This window comes from Eupeodes corollae, chromosome X (genome assembly GCF_945859685.1).
Source record: "Eupeodes corollae chromosome X, idEupCoro1.1, whole genome shotgun sequence".
Classification (NCBI taxonomy): domain Eukaryota; kingdom Metazoa; phylum Arthropoda; class Insecta; order Diptera; family Syrphidae; genus Eupeodes; species Eupeodes corollae.
The window spans coordinates 2,072,672-2,090,685 of record NC_079150.1 but is presented as its reverse complement, the minus strand read 5'-3'; the positions used below and the strand labels follow the sequence as shown (position 1 = coordinate 2,090,685).

The window sequence follows — 18,014 nt, the reverse complement described above, 5'->3', positions numbered from 1 at the left end:
CTCAATAATTCCTGTTTGCGTGTAATGTTGTCAAATATTAAGGGGACCTGCAGTTTGAAGCCTAATCCGAATGGCTAATTTGAGAAAACACTTTTCATGACAAGAATTACACTTGTAGAATTTGTGAATTTCTCACGTGTACTTAACACGTGAAAAAACTTTAGAAGACACAATAATTCAATTCAAAATAAAATTTCTATTTTAAGTTAAACAATTTTGGAACTTCTTGTTAAACATTAAGAGAAAGGCAAAAAACTCCAATGTTCTGAAATACGATGTCATTGAATACGACATGAAAAACAACAAATAAATTACGATTACGAATCAGCTATTAATTTAGTTTAATATCTCATTCACTCGAGTCTTGAAGTAAATAGTTTGAAATTTATTTGACGTCTGAGCCCAATCCGTTCGAATAATACACATTACGTGAATCTAATATTTCCACCTATGTTGTTCAATGAATTCTAGTTAACGTTTTTGGTGTTAAAAAAAACAGCTTGCATACATTTTTGCTTTAGATAAAATATATTTTTTACAATATTGTCGTTTATATATGTATTGAACATACATAAGTTTAAATTAAATATTAAAAAAAAAAATTAACTATAATAGTTTCAGAGAAGAGGCAGTAGACAGAAAAATCTATTGCAAATATGTTAATAGTACTATACTCAATAAAACTTACATTACACATTTTTCGCTCATTAATTTTGTGTCACATTCTTCGACAAAGTGGCGGTATTTGCTTCTTTTTGACGAAACTTTGTTGAGTACTTATAGAAATCTGACATCTCAAAGGGCTTTGTCACTTCTTTATAGGGCAAAAATGTAGCTTGCTGTACAACCGTCATATTTTTCGGTGATTCAATTCGAATATCTGGTGATGTGGCCACACATACGGGGGACAATCGTTGTGCAATATTTATGGATAGCGAATTGGGAGGTTTGGTATTTTTTTGAACGAGAGTTTGGCTAGAATTGCTCACTTTAGATGGTTGGTTGGCAATTGAAGTGGTATAGCGAATGTTTCCCACAAAATTATCATTTAACAACGCTGGGGATGGCTGTTGATGAATTGTTGGACTGAATTTTGGCTGTGACTGTTGCTGTTGTTGTAACGCTGATGATGGCGAGGCTTTTGGTGACTTTTGCTGCTGAGTTTGTTTTTGTTGTTGGATTGGCCCGGTGGGTATATCAAAATAATAATGATTGTGGTGATATAATTGGGACTGCTGTACATTTAGTTGATGTTGTTGTTGAAAATGTGGATGATTGAATGGATCAACATTTAAATACGATGTTGAATGACTCATATGGCTATTTTCCTCATCTAACTTTGTCTTTGGTGCACGACAGCTGCCGCTTGACATTGATTGCGATGATAACTTTGTACGCTCCCTATAATTCTGTTTGTGGTAGTGCTGCTGAGGATGTGGGTCATGAGTGAGATTCCGAGATGTCAATTTTGGATTGGAAACTGGCACTAAGAGCATTCCACTTCCACTTCCTCCTGCTCCAACTGTAGCTGTAGGTGTTAGTTTTCCACCTGAAACATTATAATAAGCATATTGCAATGGATTTTGGCTAAGGGTCGGCGACAGATCAGGGCAAAGAGCCATCGAATCGGTAACTGATGGTGTCGTTTGCAAAACATGTGGACGAATTATTGGGCCATCTAGGGACGATTCCATCCTAAAAATAAATATTTTCATAAAATGTTAGTTTTAAGTTTTGGTAATTCTGTGGTTATCTTTCACCAATGTTTGTTTTTTGGTTTTTTATTTGTTTCACTATTGACCGAGGAGATTGACAATTCATCGCATGACTTCTCTAATGCATTCGGATAGCTGCCAACAACAAGTCCACCACCAACTGGATAAAAGTTTCCTAGCGACGGGGCCTCAGGAGAGTGTTGCTAAAACAAAACAAGTAAAATAAAGATAAATATTGAAGAATCTTTACATTCAACTTACTACAGACGTTCCCGGCGCGGGTACAATTTTTTTGGCCAAAGGTTTTAAACTATGAAATTGATTCACGCTCACGTTCTCACTGTTCAATTCAATATAACTACAAAATTAAATGAATACAAAAAACCGCTTGGCTTTAAATATCATGTTTACCTATTATCACACCATGCAGATCGATCATTATTTGAAAGGGCTCTCCACAAATTAGAATGCTGATTTTGGTCGAATACATTCGATGGTGACAGCGACAAGGCATCGATACTTTCGTATTGTTCTAAGTGCGGTTGATTCTCATTTTTGTGGTTAACCAAACAATTTTGACCGCTTGTCATGTGCACTTGTTGCGAGTGTGTATCATTTAGACTCATAATCTTATGCATTGGAGATGGTGAGGAGAGACATTGTTTTATATTTTGACTGGCTTTAATGAATCCGTTACCATTGGTATACATTTGACTTGTTGGAGACAAGTAGTATTTATCACATTGTGTAACTATTATGATGAAGAAAAAAGATATAATTATAATTTTGATTTATATAGCTGAAAAGTTCTTTTATGCAAACTTACTGCCAAGAATATTTGACAAATTTTCATTGCTGCTGCTTATATTGTTTATATTATGATTTGGTGGACGTACAACACTGTACTTGATACCACTTCCACTACTGCCATTGTATTCGAATGATGGTGATTTTGTTAAACTCAAAGCCGAGGCCGATGTGCTATCATGAAATGAATTTGTTTTCTGGGGTGGGCCTTGGCGTTTTTTAATACTTATGATATTCGGATTAGCCGATGATGAAAGTTGGTTGTTATTGTGTTTATTTTCTTGGGCGAGATCATAATCTGATTTGGAGAGTGTGTAACGATTCTGTAAGAAAAATTCATTAATAATTATGGAAAAAGCTTACTTCTGATAACTTACACTTTTGCCATTAAAATGAGCATTACTTTTTGGAAGCTTTAAACTCGAGCTACCTTTTCGTCGGAGTATTGAGCTTGTAGTGCTTGTAGATCCACCAACGCTTCCACCACCAGTTGATCCAATACTTCCACTTAGTTTGCCAATTTCGAATAAATTGAAGTTCTCATAGCTACCATTTAGAATTTGAGCTTCCTTCGGATAAAATATATTTATATAAGAATATGATTAGATAAAGTAAGATTTACTTGTTTATGAATCTGCTGAAGAAGCCAATTCTTTTCGTTGAGTAATTTTTCTAGTTCTAATTTTCGTTGTTCTAGTGTTTGGAGTTTTGATGAGTTTGGATTGGTGTTGCTTTCGTCGTTATTAGGACATAATTTATTATTATTATTATTATTACTATTATTATTGTTATTATTATTATTATTATTATTATTATTATTATTATTATTATTATTATTATTATTATTATTATTATTAATATTATTATTATTATTAGTATTGGTATTATTTTTATTAATATTACTATTATTATTAGTATTATTATTATTATTAGTATTATTATTATTATTATTGTTATTATTATTACTATTATTACTAGTATTATTAACAGCAGTTTTTAAAGTATTATTATTATTTACATTATTCATTAATAAACTAGAATTATTATGACGTATTGTCATTGATATCGTTGATGGTTTGCCCAGGGTGTTGTTATTTGATGAAGTAGATGGTATTGTATTACATGGTGGATTTTGTTGTACTTTCGTTGAATCTTGTGCGGAGTTGTTGTGGTTAGTGTTTACTCCTCCACCAGTAGTCATTTGGATTAAATTGATTTGTTGCGATGTTGTTGATGGCGATGAAGAAGATGCAATAGTTCGTGTTGTTGATCGATCGTAGTCTTTATTGTTATTATTTGAAAGTGTTAACAAACCGGACGAAAGAGTTTTTGTTGTTAAATACGCCAAGACTGGGCTCTGTGAACGCATTTCTCTGTGATAAAAAAATATACATATGTGAATAGTTATCTTTGCCTCAAGACTACAACGAAAAAGTTTCAGATGGATTGTTCAAACTAAATAGCAATTTTTAATATTCGTTACTAAAACCAAGAATAGCACTACCTCCCTGTGTCTATCTCACACAACTCTTTGTTATATGGAAAGACAATTAAATTTGCTGGTTATTCAAAAAACATAAATAACTTAAGTTTGTTTTTCAATTCTGTTAAGAATCATATCCAGAAACCAGAGGTTGCCTTATTTTTTCACTTTTACTAAATTTTGTTTTCTTTTATGCATATAGTCATGGTCATACAATTAAGCCACAAAACTAATGTACCCTATTCTCTTCAATAAAGCTTTCCTGTATCACTTTGTGTCCGTTTTGTTTAACGGTTTACAACTTACATTATCTCAATATGAAAACCGTATGTCAACTAAGGTTCAAAGATGTTTTGCTTTTAAGCGCTTTATTTGTTGATTAGTCGCAGTGCAGGTGGTCACATAATTAAGCCATTACATTTGAAACAGGTACTTTTATATTATTCCATGTAGACATTTTATTAAAATGTATTAAAACTGTTTTATTATTAAGGAAATTAAAATATTTAATTGATAACAGTTATGGGAAAAAATAAAACCTCTACTCCATGTGAAAGAAAAATTACTGTCAAATGCTTCAAAAAGTACAAAATGTTATGAAAGTAGGCAAATTACTAGGTTTTGGTAGAGGTAAAGTTAGGAACGGAGTTCAATATTTTTTAGAACCTACCTCGAAAAAAGATATGAAAAACGACTCCGGCTGAGTTCAGAACATTAGTTAGGCTTTCTAAAGTGGATCCATTTTTAACATCTGTTCAATTAAGAGCCCAAATGGAGGAGAACTATGATGTACATACAATTATCAGCAAGAACCATACGAAGGCGACTTCAAGCAAAAAACAATTGAATGGACGAATCGCTGTCAAAAAAAAAAAATATTGCTCGAAGAATGAGGTTTTCTAAAGAACACCTTAATAAAAGTCCAAATTTTTTGAATTAACGAATCCAAGTTCAACGTTTTTGGAAGTGACGGAAGACAGTATGTGAGGCGTCCTCCATTGAAAGAATTGAACCCGAAATACACAAAGAAACTGTATAACATTGAGGGTTTTCCGTGATGGTTTGGGGATGTTTTACTTCATCAGGAGTTGGTCTATTGGTGCAAAATCATGGAAATATGACAGGAGAAATGTATACATGGACGTTTCGGACAGTCATTTTAATAGGGATTATGCTGACAATTTACCGTATATATCCTGATTTGAATCAAATTTAATTCAAGTCCTGGAGTGGCCTGCTCAAAGCTTGGATCTGAACCACATAGAAAATCTATCATAAAAAAATCAGTTGCGGCTAGAAAACCTACTTCTTCTGTTTGGAACATTGTTAAAGAAGAGTGGTCAGAAATAACTCCTGCCCAGTGTTCATTGCTTGTAGGCATAATGCAAACAAATGCGCAGAAGTAATAAAACAGAAAGGATATTCAACTAAATACTAGCTGCATAGAATGTAAAAAAGTTGCCCCCAATAGGGTTAGTTATTTATAAACGTACTTCATTGCAGATGGCTTAGTTACGTGTCGACTTACAAAATCGATTAAAACAACATATCATTACTGTAATAAGTTTTTCAAAGTTACTAAATGTATATTTTGCATTAATAAATTAATTTATCATTGTGTTAAGTTTCTTATTTTTTAAGGAAATCTTTTGCTATATAGTAATGGCTTAATTGTATGACCACGACTGTATGTATACGTTGAGAACCGACAAAACTCAAAAATAAATATACTTATTTTGTTATGTACAAGCTTAATTAGAATAATTAAATAATATGCAATACTAGCAATGATGGACCCAGGGGGAGGTGTCGTAGAGGTCATGTCCAAGCGCTCAGCACAAATTCATCAACTTTTGGCCAATGGACGAATATAAAATTCTGAAAAACTTTAATAATGCTATAAACTATTTTCATAAGATCCTTTTTATGAGAGATTAAGCAAATATTTAGGTTCTTAAGAAAAAACCTTGATAAGATATCGCCAATTTGATATTATCTTCAATTTCATCTTATTTTTTTTTGTGGCACATAAATAGTGCCAATAATTAAACAAAAAAAGTGACACTTTCGTTAAACTAATGGCTAATTGAAGAACATGACGAATATTTCATATCTGTTAATCTATTGCTGTTCGTTAGTCTCACTAAAACTCGAGAACGGCTGAACGGATTTATCATCTTATCTTAGTCTTGAAATGTTCGTGGAGGTCTAGGGAAGGTTTAAAGACACTCCAATTAAAACTAACATGCGAGTATTTTTCCAACATGATGAAACTGAAAATGTGTTTGCGAAGCAGTTGTTAGACATTGGAAATAATAAAGTTGCAATGGACACCTCGACCGGATTCATCACATTACCCACAGAGATCTGTCACATCACAGATTCAAAAGAGGAGCTTATTCAGCGTGTTATCTCAGATATAGCTCAAAAGTTCAATAACCATAATTGGCTGGGTGAACGAGCAATATTGGTAGCGAAAAATAAAGATGTCGAGGATCTCAATGCGACCATTCAGAATTTTTTTCCAGGATAGTTGGTTTCCTTCATATCAGTCGACACCATTATGAACCAGGATGTCGTACTCAACTATCCCACGGAGTTTTTAAATTCACCGGAATAGCCTGGATTACCACCTCACAATTTGCAGTTAAAAGTAGGATCAGTTGTCATCATGCTGCGTAACATTAATCAACCTCGACTATGCAATGGAACAAGACTGGCTGTGAAAAAGCTGATGAATAACGTCAAAGGAGAGGATGTCTTGATCCCGCGAATACCGATAATTCCAAAGGATTTGTCTGTTAATAAAAATTTAAACCTTATAAATAGCCAGTATTTCAGGAAAACTCTGTTTTTTTTTTTAAGTAAGCAATATGATGTGTCGAGTACCCATGCATTGGAATGTCATGCAAGGGGTCTTGGGTTCAATCCCTGCCTGTGCCACCTTAATTTAAAAAAAAAAAAAATTTTCGCGGGTACTGAATCTTGCGAGGAATCGACAAATCCTTCAAGAGTAATCCATGTGATGAACAAGTGCTTTCTCAAATTAGCCGTTCGGATTCGGCCTAAAATTGTAGGTCCTTTCCATTCCTGACAACAGTACTCGCACACAGGAATGGTTGAGAGTTGTAAGTCACTAGGCCCTGATTCACAAGCCTTATAAAAAAATGATTTTTTATTCAATACGTTTTGTTTGTTTTGAAATTTATACAAAAGCTTAGGTCTTTTATTTATCGATTGAGGCAGTACGAAGTCTGCCGGGTCAACTAGTTTAATATAAAAGCTTTGAATCTCTCGATTACTTTAAAAAGGAATTCTCGAGAACTGAAGTAATAAGAGATTCTACAACGTTTAATTTGTTAGTCCCACACTAAAGTTCCTTCTCAACTTTTTTGTATACCTTAATTTGTTTTTGTTTAATTTTTAGAGACATTACGTATGTACTTAAATGCACGTATTTCCTTAAATTCAAGAACCAAATATTTTCCTGCCTACAATTTTTAAATTCTTTTGAATCCTTTAAGATCAAAATCACGCAAAACTTTGTTTAAGAAAGGTTCTTCTAGCACCAGCTCCAATCTACGAGTATGCAGACTGAAAACTATAGCAATAATAGACTCCCGAAAACTAAATCCGAAAAAATAGGTCAACAAATATATCCAGAAAGTTTAGCACTTGAAAGATGTAAATGTAGGTTTAAGATACACATTATGTTATTTAAATTTTGAAAGCCTCCTGTAGAGAGCATTAAAGAATATTTTAAAGAGGTTTTCATAAACTCCTCTTCTAATGTTAAGTGTGTAAACTTCCCACCTCCCCCTGATTAACAGTCTAGATCTGCCCTAGTATACAAAACACAAGACACCAACGCCTGGGATTCCTTACTATTGAGGGCGGGTGCAAAATAGTTGGCGCTTCTTTAATTTTTTTGATTTGGTTTCACCTTAATTAAGCACACAAAATTTTTAAAATATGCTTAGCTTATATTATTTAGTCAACTAAATTATGTAAGGAAATATAAGAATTTCTAGTTTAAAGTAAATACATAAACTTAAGTGTACAATGCCAGAAAAAGAATCAACATCGTCAGTTGGGATCCTCAAACTGAGATACAGGATTGATAACATTCTGAATAAGTTTTTTGCATTATATCAAAACCATGTTCAAATGTTTACTATATTATTGAACAAAGTGACTGGTATGCGTAATCAGGTTTTAGCAATCCCACAGGTAGTTTTTAGGGCCCTATACACAATCCAGAAAATTCAATCATTTAGCTGAAGAACACCTCTTTGTAATCTTATATGTTGTTCGACCCAAAGTAATATTATAGTTAGAAATTTGTACAGCAACCTGTTGATTTTCACTCAGGACCATCTAAGCCTGGAGTTAACTAAATCTAACTCAAACACTTAGTGTATAACCAAAAATTAAGACTTCTATTAAATAATTTGAGAAATTATTTTATTTAAAACAAAGAAATACTTAACATATTTATATTAACAAACATTGATTAGCAATCAACAACCAAACACGATCATACCATCAAAAATTGTCCAGCGAAGCACCATATATATCAGGAACTCTTTGACACAACAGAAACCAAATAAAGGATGTTCTTTCTGTGTAGCATTTCATTTGTTTTGGTATTTGGGAATTTTTTATCTTCAATTATTTTCACTTCAAATTAATATACACAGTTTTAAAGACTTTAATGCAAATAACTAATTTCAATTAAACAAAAAAAAATATCTGATAAAAAAGCAAACGTAAACGAAAATATAAGGCCAGACAACAAGGTGCAAAGCAAAGGCAAACACAGACGAGATGCGAACGAACCAAATCTTTTACACGATCGTTTTTACTTCATATGAAAGAAATTTCAACCTTTTTAGTTATTTATTTCGTTTTCAACCATTGTAATGTTCAATCATATGGGGTAATAGTCGGAAATAATTAATTAATTTGAAAACTCTAATTATAGGGCAAGATAAGTTAATTTTTGTTTGAATATAAATTAATATTGCTTTTATTTGGGCCTTGGGCTGATAGTGTTGATTCTCTTTTTCTTCGTTCTATTCTTTTCTTTTATCTTTTCCAATTTAATTCCGATGATCTTCATTTGAATTCCATTTCGTAGCATTGGCCGCGTTCGGTAAGCGATCGGATAGAATGTCTGGGTATGTTTGTAAACGACCAAAACCGTATAACCATCTTTCTTTTTAAGATCAGAGCAGAGAACTGAACTGTCAAGAAAAATCTCTTTTTCGGTTTTTTGCTCAGAGCTATCAGAGCAGTCGGATTATATTTCTTTTTAAAACCAGAGCCAGCACGGACGGTGCTCTATGAGAATAAAACTGAGCGTGGAAAAATTCACGTTTGTTTTGTGTGGTATGAGAATGACAAATAGCAACTTCTAATAGTATTTACGAGTAACGTAAACAGTCTTTAGTATAAATAAATCGAATATCTTTGACTCTGATTATTCTTTGCGCTGAGGGTACTCCATCTGCTCAGGCTCAATTCTAAGCTAAAATAGTTTTATTATCCCAATGATTAAATCCAGATCAGATCAAGAAAATAATATAGCTCGAATCATCATATTTAAATTGCATGGTGTAGCCTAAACCTATTAGACGTTTATAGCGGAGTTAGGAGTTTGTTCTTGTTTTAAAGGGGAAAAACGATACCTATATATTTTGTCAAATATAAATATTTAAGTTATCCACACTCGGAACAAATAAAATAATCGTGCGTACTTAACCTAAAAAATCATTCTTGTTTTGGTTTCGATGGTGAATCGTGTTCGGCTGTGGCTCCTTGAAAAAATTAGGGTTCTTGGGTTCGATCCCTGCCTATGCAATCTAAAGTCTTTTCACGGGTACTTCCTCTTGCGAGGAATTGATAAAAATTTTCCAAGAGTAACTCTTGTCATGAAAAAGTGCTTTCTCAAATTTTCCGTTCGGATTCGGCTTAAAATTGTAGGTCCGTTCAATCCCTGAAAACAGTACTCGCACACAGGAATGGTTGAGAGTTGTAAGTCACTAGGCCCTAGTTCTCAACGGACTGTAGCAATACCCAATTTATTTTTTATTTTATTTTAACTTTGACCGCATTTTTTCAATGTTTTTTTTTTTTCAAAACAATACACAATAATGATAAAACAAAATAAAAAAAAAAAACAATTGTCAAAGTCAAACTTCATTCGTGACGAATCAAAAACTCTCATGTGAAAGAAATGTCAAAATCGACGAACATTCGTTAGTCATTGGTCGTGCTCTTGTGAATAGTGCTTCAATAAAAAAACGAGCATCCAAACATTAATTGAAAATGACAGTTCGTAAAAACAAACAAAGCCAAAACGCTTAAACGGACCTATCAATTAGATTTCGTAACACGGATTTCTAACTAATCGCTTTTTACAAATAAACAAGCTTCCAAAAGTGTCTAAAAAGCGACATGTCTAAAAGGAAAATAAGCTTAAAGGTCTTGCACATAAGAGCGAAGAACGAATGAAAAAATGGACAAACAAACGTAATTTTACACTTTTCAAAAAGTAAATTACAAAATCACATTTAAATTATATGAAACCAATTGACTTTTATGTTAGGATAATGAAATTAGCATTTTGTTCTTTAAAACAGTAATATGGAGTAAAAATAGTTTTCTAGTAACGAATTGCAGTGAGGTTGCTACGAACTGTCAACCTCTATTCGCGTTCTAAATACCAACCACACTGCAACGAATAAATTGTTCGCGCGCAACATAACCTCAAAATTATACCAAACTTGTTTTGTTTTTGTGTGAAAGATCATGACTGAGGAAAATATGGAGATAATGGTGATTCAATTCGTCGCTGTCTGTGAATAGAAATAAAGATCATGTGAAAGAAAGTCAAAATATGCGAACATCCACAGTTTGCAGTTCCTAACTCATGTGCAAGATGCCTTAAATGAACATATTAATTGGAATTCCTAAGTCCGGTATTGCACAGCGCATGTATTTAATGCGCAAAACACTTTATCCCTCAAAAACCCATTTAACGTTAGTGTTTTGTAATATTGATAAAAAGATGTGAAATCCAACAAAAATAAACCGATAAGTTTTGTGAGCTAACGTCACTCACACATATAGTCAACTAACAACTAAGCTGATCGGCTTAGCTTGTAGCAAACCAAAATGGCTACGGATGGCCTTATTCATGAACTTCATTTGGAATTTTCATTTTTAATCAAAAGGAAACACAGCCCAAAATAAATTCACAGATCCACTGATTCAATACTAAATTTAAAAAAAAGGAGGGTTAAAGTCTATAAAGAAAACATTTTATTTGAATTGTTCTATTGATACATTTTCGCTTCTAAATCGATTGCTACAGTAAAATTTGCCCATTTAAGGTAATTTTCCATTCCTTGTTCTGGTTTGCATACTTTTTGAACACTGTTATGAATTTCTATTGCATTTTTAGTAAATCGATCTCACCTTTCAATGTGTGCACACCTTAGGCAATGAGTTCATTCTAGCTAGATGTGCATGCGTCAATCAGATGATAGGTTGGTTTTGGATCTTTAAAATCAGAAAAGCTACTCGTATGAATGATCTATGATATTAAGTATCTTTGGTCATCCTTCTAATCTTTCTATGATCTGTCATTTTGTTTTTTTTTTGTTGCTTTTTTGTTGCCCTTGTTGGTGTAGTTGTTTTCTTTTTGTTTGTTTTTTTTTTGCTGAGCTTCCAAATTAATATTTATTTTAATAAATAAAGAATAAAAATAAAGTAAATTTATAGTTAAACAAAAATAATAAACACCAAAGAGTAACCATGGACAAATTGCGCAGGGTATTAAGCGGCGAAGATCGTACTCCCGATGAAGAAAGCAGCATAATTCAACAGGTAAGTAAATTTATTGAAAATTTAAGACTTCTGGAGGCAAATGTGATACAAATTCAATGCTTTTAAAAAAATAATTTTTTAAAATAAATCGATCTTCATTTAAAAACAAAAAACACCAAGCTGCAGAGCTCAGAAGGTGTGATGTTTAGCGTGCTAGCCCATCCGCCTGTTTCTTGAGATTTGTTTAAGAGCTCAGATCATGTCTTTTGCTTTTCGGGGCGACTTTCCATTACCGTAGCACGATTTTCTTCCTTCTTATTTTTTTTGTACAGTTAGGTAGGGGTCTCAATAGAACATGTTTTGAATAATAAGGCGAGGAAACACCTATAAGTTATACACAAAAGTATTTTCTTTTTCGCACTTAACCCTTTTTTATATTTCGTTTTTTGAGTCTTAAACAAGGTTTTTTAGAATTGATAGCACGGCGTACTAACAGCTGGGTATGGAAGGGTTTCCACCCTGCAACTATAAGAATGTCATGTCAGACGTCTTTGGTTCAATCCCGGCCTGTGCCATCAAAAGTTTTTATTACGGGTATTAACTCTTGCGAGGAATTCACAAATCCTTCAAGAGTAATTGATGTCATGACTTAAAACTATAGGTCCCCTCCGTCCCTGAGAACATTACTCGCACACAGGAATGGTTAAGAGCCGCGGTTCGCAATCTTTTTTAGTCGTGGAGCACTTTTTGCATGAGAAATTTCACGCGGAGCACTTTGATGCGCATATGCGGTTTTTCGTAGTTACATGTAACAGATTAAATATCTTTTTTTTAATTTTGTTAATTTTTTGAATTCAGGGAAGAGTTTTTACAACGAAAAACACAAGAACAATGTTAACTTAACTTAATAAGGAATCACATAAATATATTTTATGAATTATAATCGAGACGGGATCTATATTTTGTTTTAGTTTCAACATATGACAGAACCCTGATTCACACATGTATGTTGTTGCAAACGGGAGAAAAATTATTTTAGCTTTCTCTGGAAGTAAACTGAACTCGTCTTTCAACTTACACTAGAATTCTGATAAAGACTAATTTGTTGCAAAAAGTTCTTTTATCGAAGAATCTGATGTCAGGTCAATCAAGCATTCAAATTGCAGCGATATGAGGGAAGGTGTTTTTTCCATACCATACGTTTTCCTTAATGTTCCATACCCATACGTTTTCCTTAATGTTCGGATGGGATTCTTCTGGAAAATAGTGGAGGAAGCTATCCAGCAACCCTACTAGGTGGATATGAAACTCATTTAAAATATCATCGGGAATGTCCAAAGCTATTTCTTCTTTAAATACTTTGAGCATTGGGAAGCTGTCTAGGTTTCGGATTTTGTATAGATTCAGCCCAAAACTGGATTTTATTGTTAAATGCTTCTGTTTTGTCAATGGCATCGAAAACAGTTATTGCCTTTCCAGAAGTGATACACTCAAGTAATTTTTTTTTTAAATATATCTGACAGATACGCCAATTTCAATAACTAACGCTCATTACACACATGTCCCCCAAAACAAGGTAGTCGGCAATGAGAAAGGTTCTAACTTCAGCTCTCATTTCGAAAAGCTGCGTCAGTGTTTTTCCGCGAGAAAGCAACCTTACTTCCGCGTGAAGAAGTAAAGTCGTGTGTAGACTACCAATGTCATCACACAATACTTTAAAAAGCCTTATGTTCTTTGACCGTGATTTAATAAAGTTGATTATTTTCACGCTTTCGTCCAAAGTCTGCAGAAGAGCTGATCTTCTTGAAAGGACTGTAGATATTGGTAGCGCACAAATATACTATTAAAATAGCCAACCCTGAAACATACATACGTTTATTCATCCATTTGCATCAAATTTTGCCTTTTGCTAAGTCTCCGATTCGTCTTCATTTTATGTTATTTGATGAAGGAACGGTGTCAACTAATTTTTTGGCCTTTTCACACATGGCTTTATTAAGTTTTCAACAATGGTATGAGCTTTACCAGTTTGGGCTATTCGGAACTTACCAAGTAGGACGCCGTCAACGCATTTTCGTTCACTGTCTTTGAGTGATAAGTAATAATGGTTTGAGATTTAATAAGTTTAGCATACTTTCTTTTGAAGAAATCAGTCGGGTTGCTTTTGCGATCGGGATGAATCCTTGCAAAGTGACGTTTAAGTTTTGATGGAAACATAGCACTGTTCGGCAACACTTTGCCGCAAATTACGCAGTGAGGTGTGCTGTCACTTGTCGCAGCAAATCCGAAATTCAAATATGATTTGTGGTACTTCCTTTTAACTGATTTTTGTTTCTGTAGTATTGATCACCGTGGAACTAGTAATAGTCAAATCGTCAAGTTCAAAATCTTCAGAAATCTCCTACGCCGCTGCCTCTATCGCGTCATTTTCCTTCGCATTAAAAGTATATGGAAAACCGAAATTGGACAAACAAAATTAAATCATTGAAATCATTTTCTCTTTGGTCACTACAGCTACGGCAAAAGGTGTTGTAAGAGATACCCAACTTCTCTGCATGAACTCCTATAGGCCAATGTCCGGTACAAACCGCAACAATCCTGGCTATGTCTTGCCTTGGCCTGCATAGAAGATCGTTTGTACGGGTTTTATTATAGATGGGCCATATCTTCCTAGATATAATGCAGTTGGGTAAATTGCTCCACCTTCGGTTTGATTCAGTTTGGTAGATAGAAAAGATTTTACCCTTCATAGCACCAAGAGGAATGTTAACCATTTCCGCAAGTGAGCTATGAAGGGCCGATCCTTGCCTGGCTAGCTCGTCAGCCTGTTCATTTCCCACGATACCACTATGGCCCGGAATCCAGATCAGGGTGACACCGAGGTCAATATTCAGGCTCGCAAGCTCATCGCGACATTGCTGAACCAATTTAGTTGAGGATATGGCCGAGTTAATGGCTATGACAGCTGCCTGACTGTCCGTAAAGATAGCCGCATTTCGGGTTTGGCTTGGGTTTTGTTTAAGTATCTTACATGCCTCCCTTATTGCCAGTAGTTCAGCCTGAAAAACGCTAGCAAAGTCAGGAAGCCTAAAAGATTTGGCTACATTTAGGAACTCAGAAAAGATGTCAGAACCAACTCCGCACTCCATCTTTCAGCCGTCAGTAAAGATGGTTGTGTCGAAACCTATCGACACGATGTCATCCTCCCAATCTTCTCTGGATGGGAATGTTATAAATGATAATTTATTTCTTGATCTTTTGTAATCTAATTGTAGATGTTAAGATCTCTAATTGATGTGAATAAATAAATGACCTTAAAACCCTTACTAAGGCTCAAAGTAGGAGTGCAGTAGTCAGTGTCTACCGAGATAATATCTGAGGGAATCAATTTCGTTGTGTTGCTGTGACCATAGGGTTTTGACAACCAGCTGTTTGATTCCTTCAGCCTAATAGCGCTGCAGGAAACTATGTATTTAATAGGCGCACATTGGTGTTATTTTATGATGCCTTATTTCTAGTACAGTTTAATAAGATGCAGTATTGAAATACGATAAATGAGTTTTATTTCAAATCCCTGTAATGGCGAAAGTTGAAAGCATTAAAAATAACTCGCACTTTATTAAAAATAAAAAATACTTCAACTATAATAAGAGTTAAAAGCTACAATAATTGTAAATGGAAAGACTCATAAGAGGTTGAACTTTTAAGATTTATGCAATATTTCACATGATTTATGTAAGTGTGCTTTTTATAATGTAAAACTAACGTGAGTGTAACTAACAATACAATTTTGTGACCAGCACTCATTTTCCTATACACATACCTACGTACAGTTATGTTTTTTTCTATTTTCATTTCAAATGTTTAACTTCCTTTTAAGATAAATGAAGTCTCAACTCTCAGTTGGTCGACGCGTATTAAAGGCTTCTGCATTTGTTTCGCGATTGGAATTCTGCTGTCTTTTCTTGGCTCCTTAGCCATGTTCATACCTCCTCGTGGAATTGTACTTTTTGCAGTATTCTATACCCTTGGCAACATTATGTCGATGGCAAGGTAATTTTTGATTACATTTTTTTTTGTTTTTTAATTTTTTTTTTAAATTTTATTTGCTTTTTTATTTTAAGTACTTGTTTTTTGATGGGCCCATTTAACCAAATCAAAAAAATGTTCGATCCAACCAGACTTATTGCTACATGTATAGTTATAGTAACGTTTGTTTTGACTATTATAGCAGCGTGTGTGGTAAATATTTGTGTACATTTCTTTTTTATAATTTATTTTTATTTATAATTTTTTTTTTTAATTTTGTAGCTACATAAAGCTGGTTTAACATTAATTCTCATTATTGTACAATCACTGGCAATGACTTGGTATTCATTATCGTACATTCCATGGGCTCGTGATGCTGTCAAAAAGACTGTTTCCAGCTGTCTTGATGTTTAAAAAAAAAAAACAATCTACGTTCTTTTCTCTTGTAATTATTTATATTATTTTCTATACATTGTATTTAATTATTTGAAATATTATCCAAGCCCTAACCGTGAACTTTTAGTTGTTTATTTTTGCTGTAGAGAATTAAATCCAATCAAATTAAACTTTAATGTCCAATAATTACTACGTACAACAAAACAACTAAGCTTGCTACAATGCTCAGGAAATATGTTTCCCAGTTTTTTGTTTGTTAAATTTTAATTTCGTCCGTAACAAGTAAATGCTGGTTAGGGCTTGCGACGTTTTAAGAGTTGCACTTAAAAACTAATATATATATAGTATGTCTCCGACCTCATATAATTTTATAACTAGTTTTTATCTGTCGATGAGGGTAAAGCAATTACTAAAAATTGATTTTGAAAACCATCACCCCATCAACAATTTTCAATGTGACATAATTATCATTTGTTATTATATTTTATTTAAATTCTCCCAGTAGGTAGAATGAATGCTAAATTGAATATCTTTAATATATTAATTCGTATATTTATGTAATAATAAAACAAACAACATTTTTCTATAAATGAATTCTACATAGTCATAATGTTAAAAATCTTAACTATTGTTTTATTGCAGATATAGGTGTTAATTCAATAGTAGTCATATTATTTTTATAATAATATATATTTCTACTTTAATCAAATCCTTCAAAACAAACAGCTTTATATTTTACGAACACTCAAAGGGTTATGAATACCCTTATAATAATTTAACACAGTGCGAGTAATAAAGAAAGTGAGATACCAATGTACAGACATTGGTTTTGAATAAAAGCACATTGCAATGAGTGGGAAATAATCAGCCAAGTTAACCTTTCCACATTCATGTAGTGCGGTAAAAAAAACAATATCTTTACTTGACAGTACAACCGATTTTCAGCTCTGATGAGTTTTCCCAGAAGAACAGGATAGAGTTTGGCATCAAGCTCTCTTATCGAAAATGCGTGCATTTGGTATTGATGAATCCCTTCTTCGTTGGGTTAGAAATTACCATTCGGACCGTTCAATTCAAGTAGTATTGGACGGGTTCAAATCTGATATTCACAAAATAAACGCTTGTGTGCCCCAGGGCTCCGTTTTGTCTCCGACCCTCTTCCTCATTTTTATAAATGATCTTTTGTCTGAAACTTCTAATCCACTAAATTGTTTCGCGGATGACAGTACCCTCAGCTTTTCATATTCGTTTTTAGATTCTCATCCTTGTTCTTCGGATGTGGACTTCCAACGGCAGCGTATGATAAGCTCACTAAATTCAGATCTTGACAGCATTGTTCAATGGGGAATCAAAAACCGTGTAGAATTTAATGCTGCGAAAACTCAATGCTGTCTACTGTCGCAAAAGCGTAAGCCTCCCTCAATGCCACTATCCATAAGTGGTACTTGCATCCAGGAGACTGGACAGCTATTAGTCCTAGGTATGTGCATTACAAACCACTTGTTGTGGAGTGATCACATATTTGACAGTGTTTAGGTTTTCTCCGACGACGCAAGAAGTTTTTTACCCCTTCTGATCTGGCTATAATTTATAAAGCCTATATTCGTCCAAAACTGGAGTACAATTCCCATATTTGGGCAGGTGCTCCTATAACCCAGAATTCAAAAGAGAGCTCTAAAAATGATAGGTGACCATTGTCTAACTGAAACTTTTGCATCTCTCGAGCACCGTCGTAAGGTTTCATATCTCTC

The 18,014-nt window shown here is 33.7% G+C and overlaps 2 protein-coding genes across 2 annotated transcripts; one reads left to right on the top strand and one right to left on the bottom strand.

The window, feature by feature from the left end:
* Window positions 1-505: 505 nt before the first annotated feature.
* On the bottom strand, window positions 506-9,122 carry LOC129953215 (probable serine/threonine-protein kinase DDB_G0282963). The gene is made up of 8 exons (XM_056066167.1): window positions 8,549-9,122; window positions 3,145-3,895; window positions 2,900-3,091; window positions 2,542-2,845; window positions 2,127-2,466; window positions 1,977-2,055; window positions 1,761-1,918; window positions 506-1,695 (listed from the first exon to the last, which is right to left on the bottom strand). Exons 2-8 carry the CDS (start codon window positions 3,889-3,891, stop codon window positions 708-710), a joined length of 2,808 nt encoding a protein of 935 aa, XP_055922142.1. The 5' UTR covers window positions 3,892-3,895; window positions 8,549-9,122; the 3' UTR covers window positions 506-707.
* Window positions 9,123-11,650: 2,528 nt separating this feature from the next.
* On the top strand, window positions 11,651-16,383 carry LOC129953360 (vesicle transport protein SFT2B). The gene is made up of 4 exons (XM_056066492.1): window positions 11,651-11,898; window positions 15,719-15,891; window positions 15,963-16,080; window positions 16,150-16,383. The coding sequence occupies exons 1-4, from the start codon at window positions 11,827-11,829 to the stop codon at window positions 16,279-16,281; spliced, it is 495 nt and encodes a 164-aa protein (XP_055922467.1). The 5' UTR covers window positions 11,651-11,826; the 3' UTR covers window positions 16,282-16,383.
* Window positions 16,384-18,014: the final 1,631 nt, after the last annotated feature.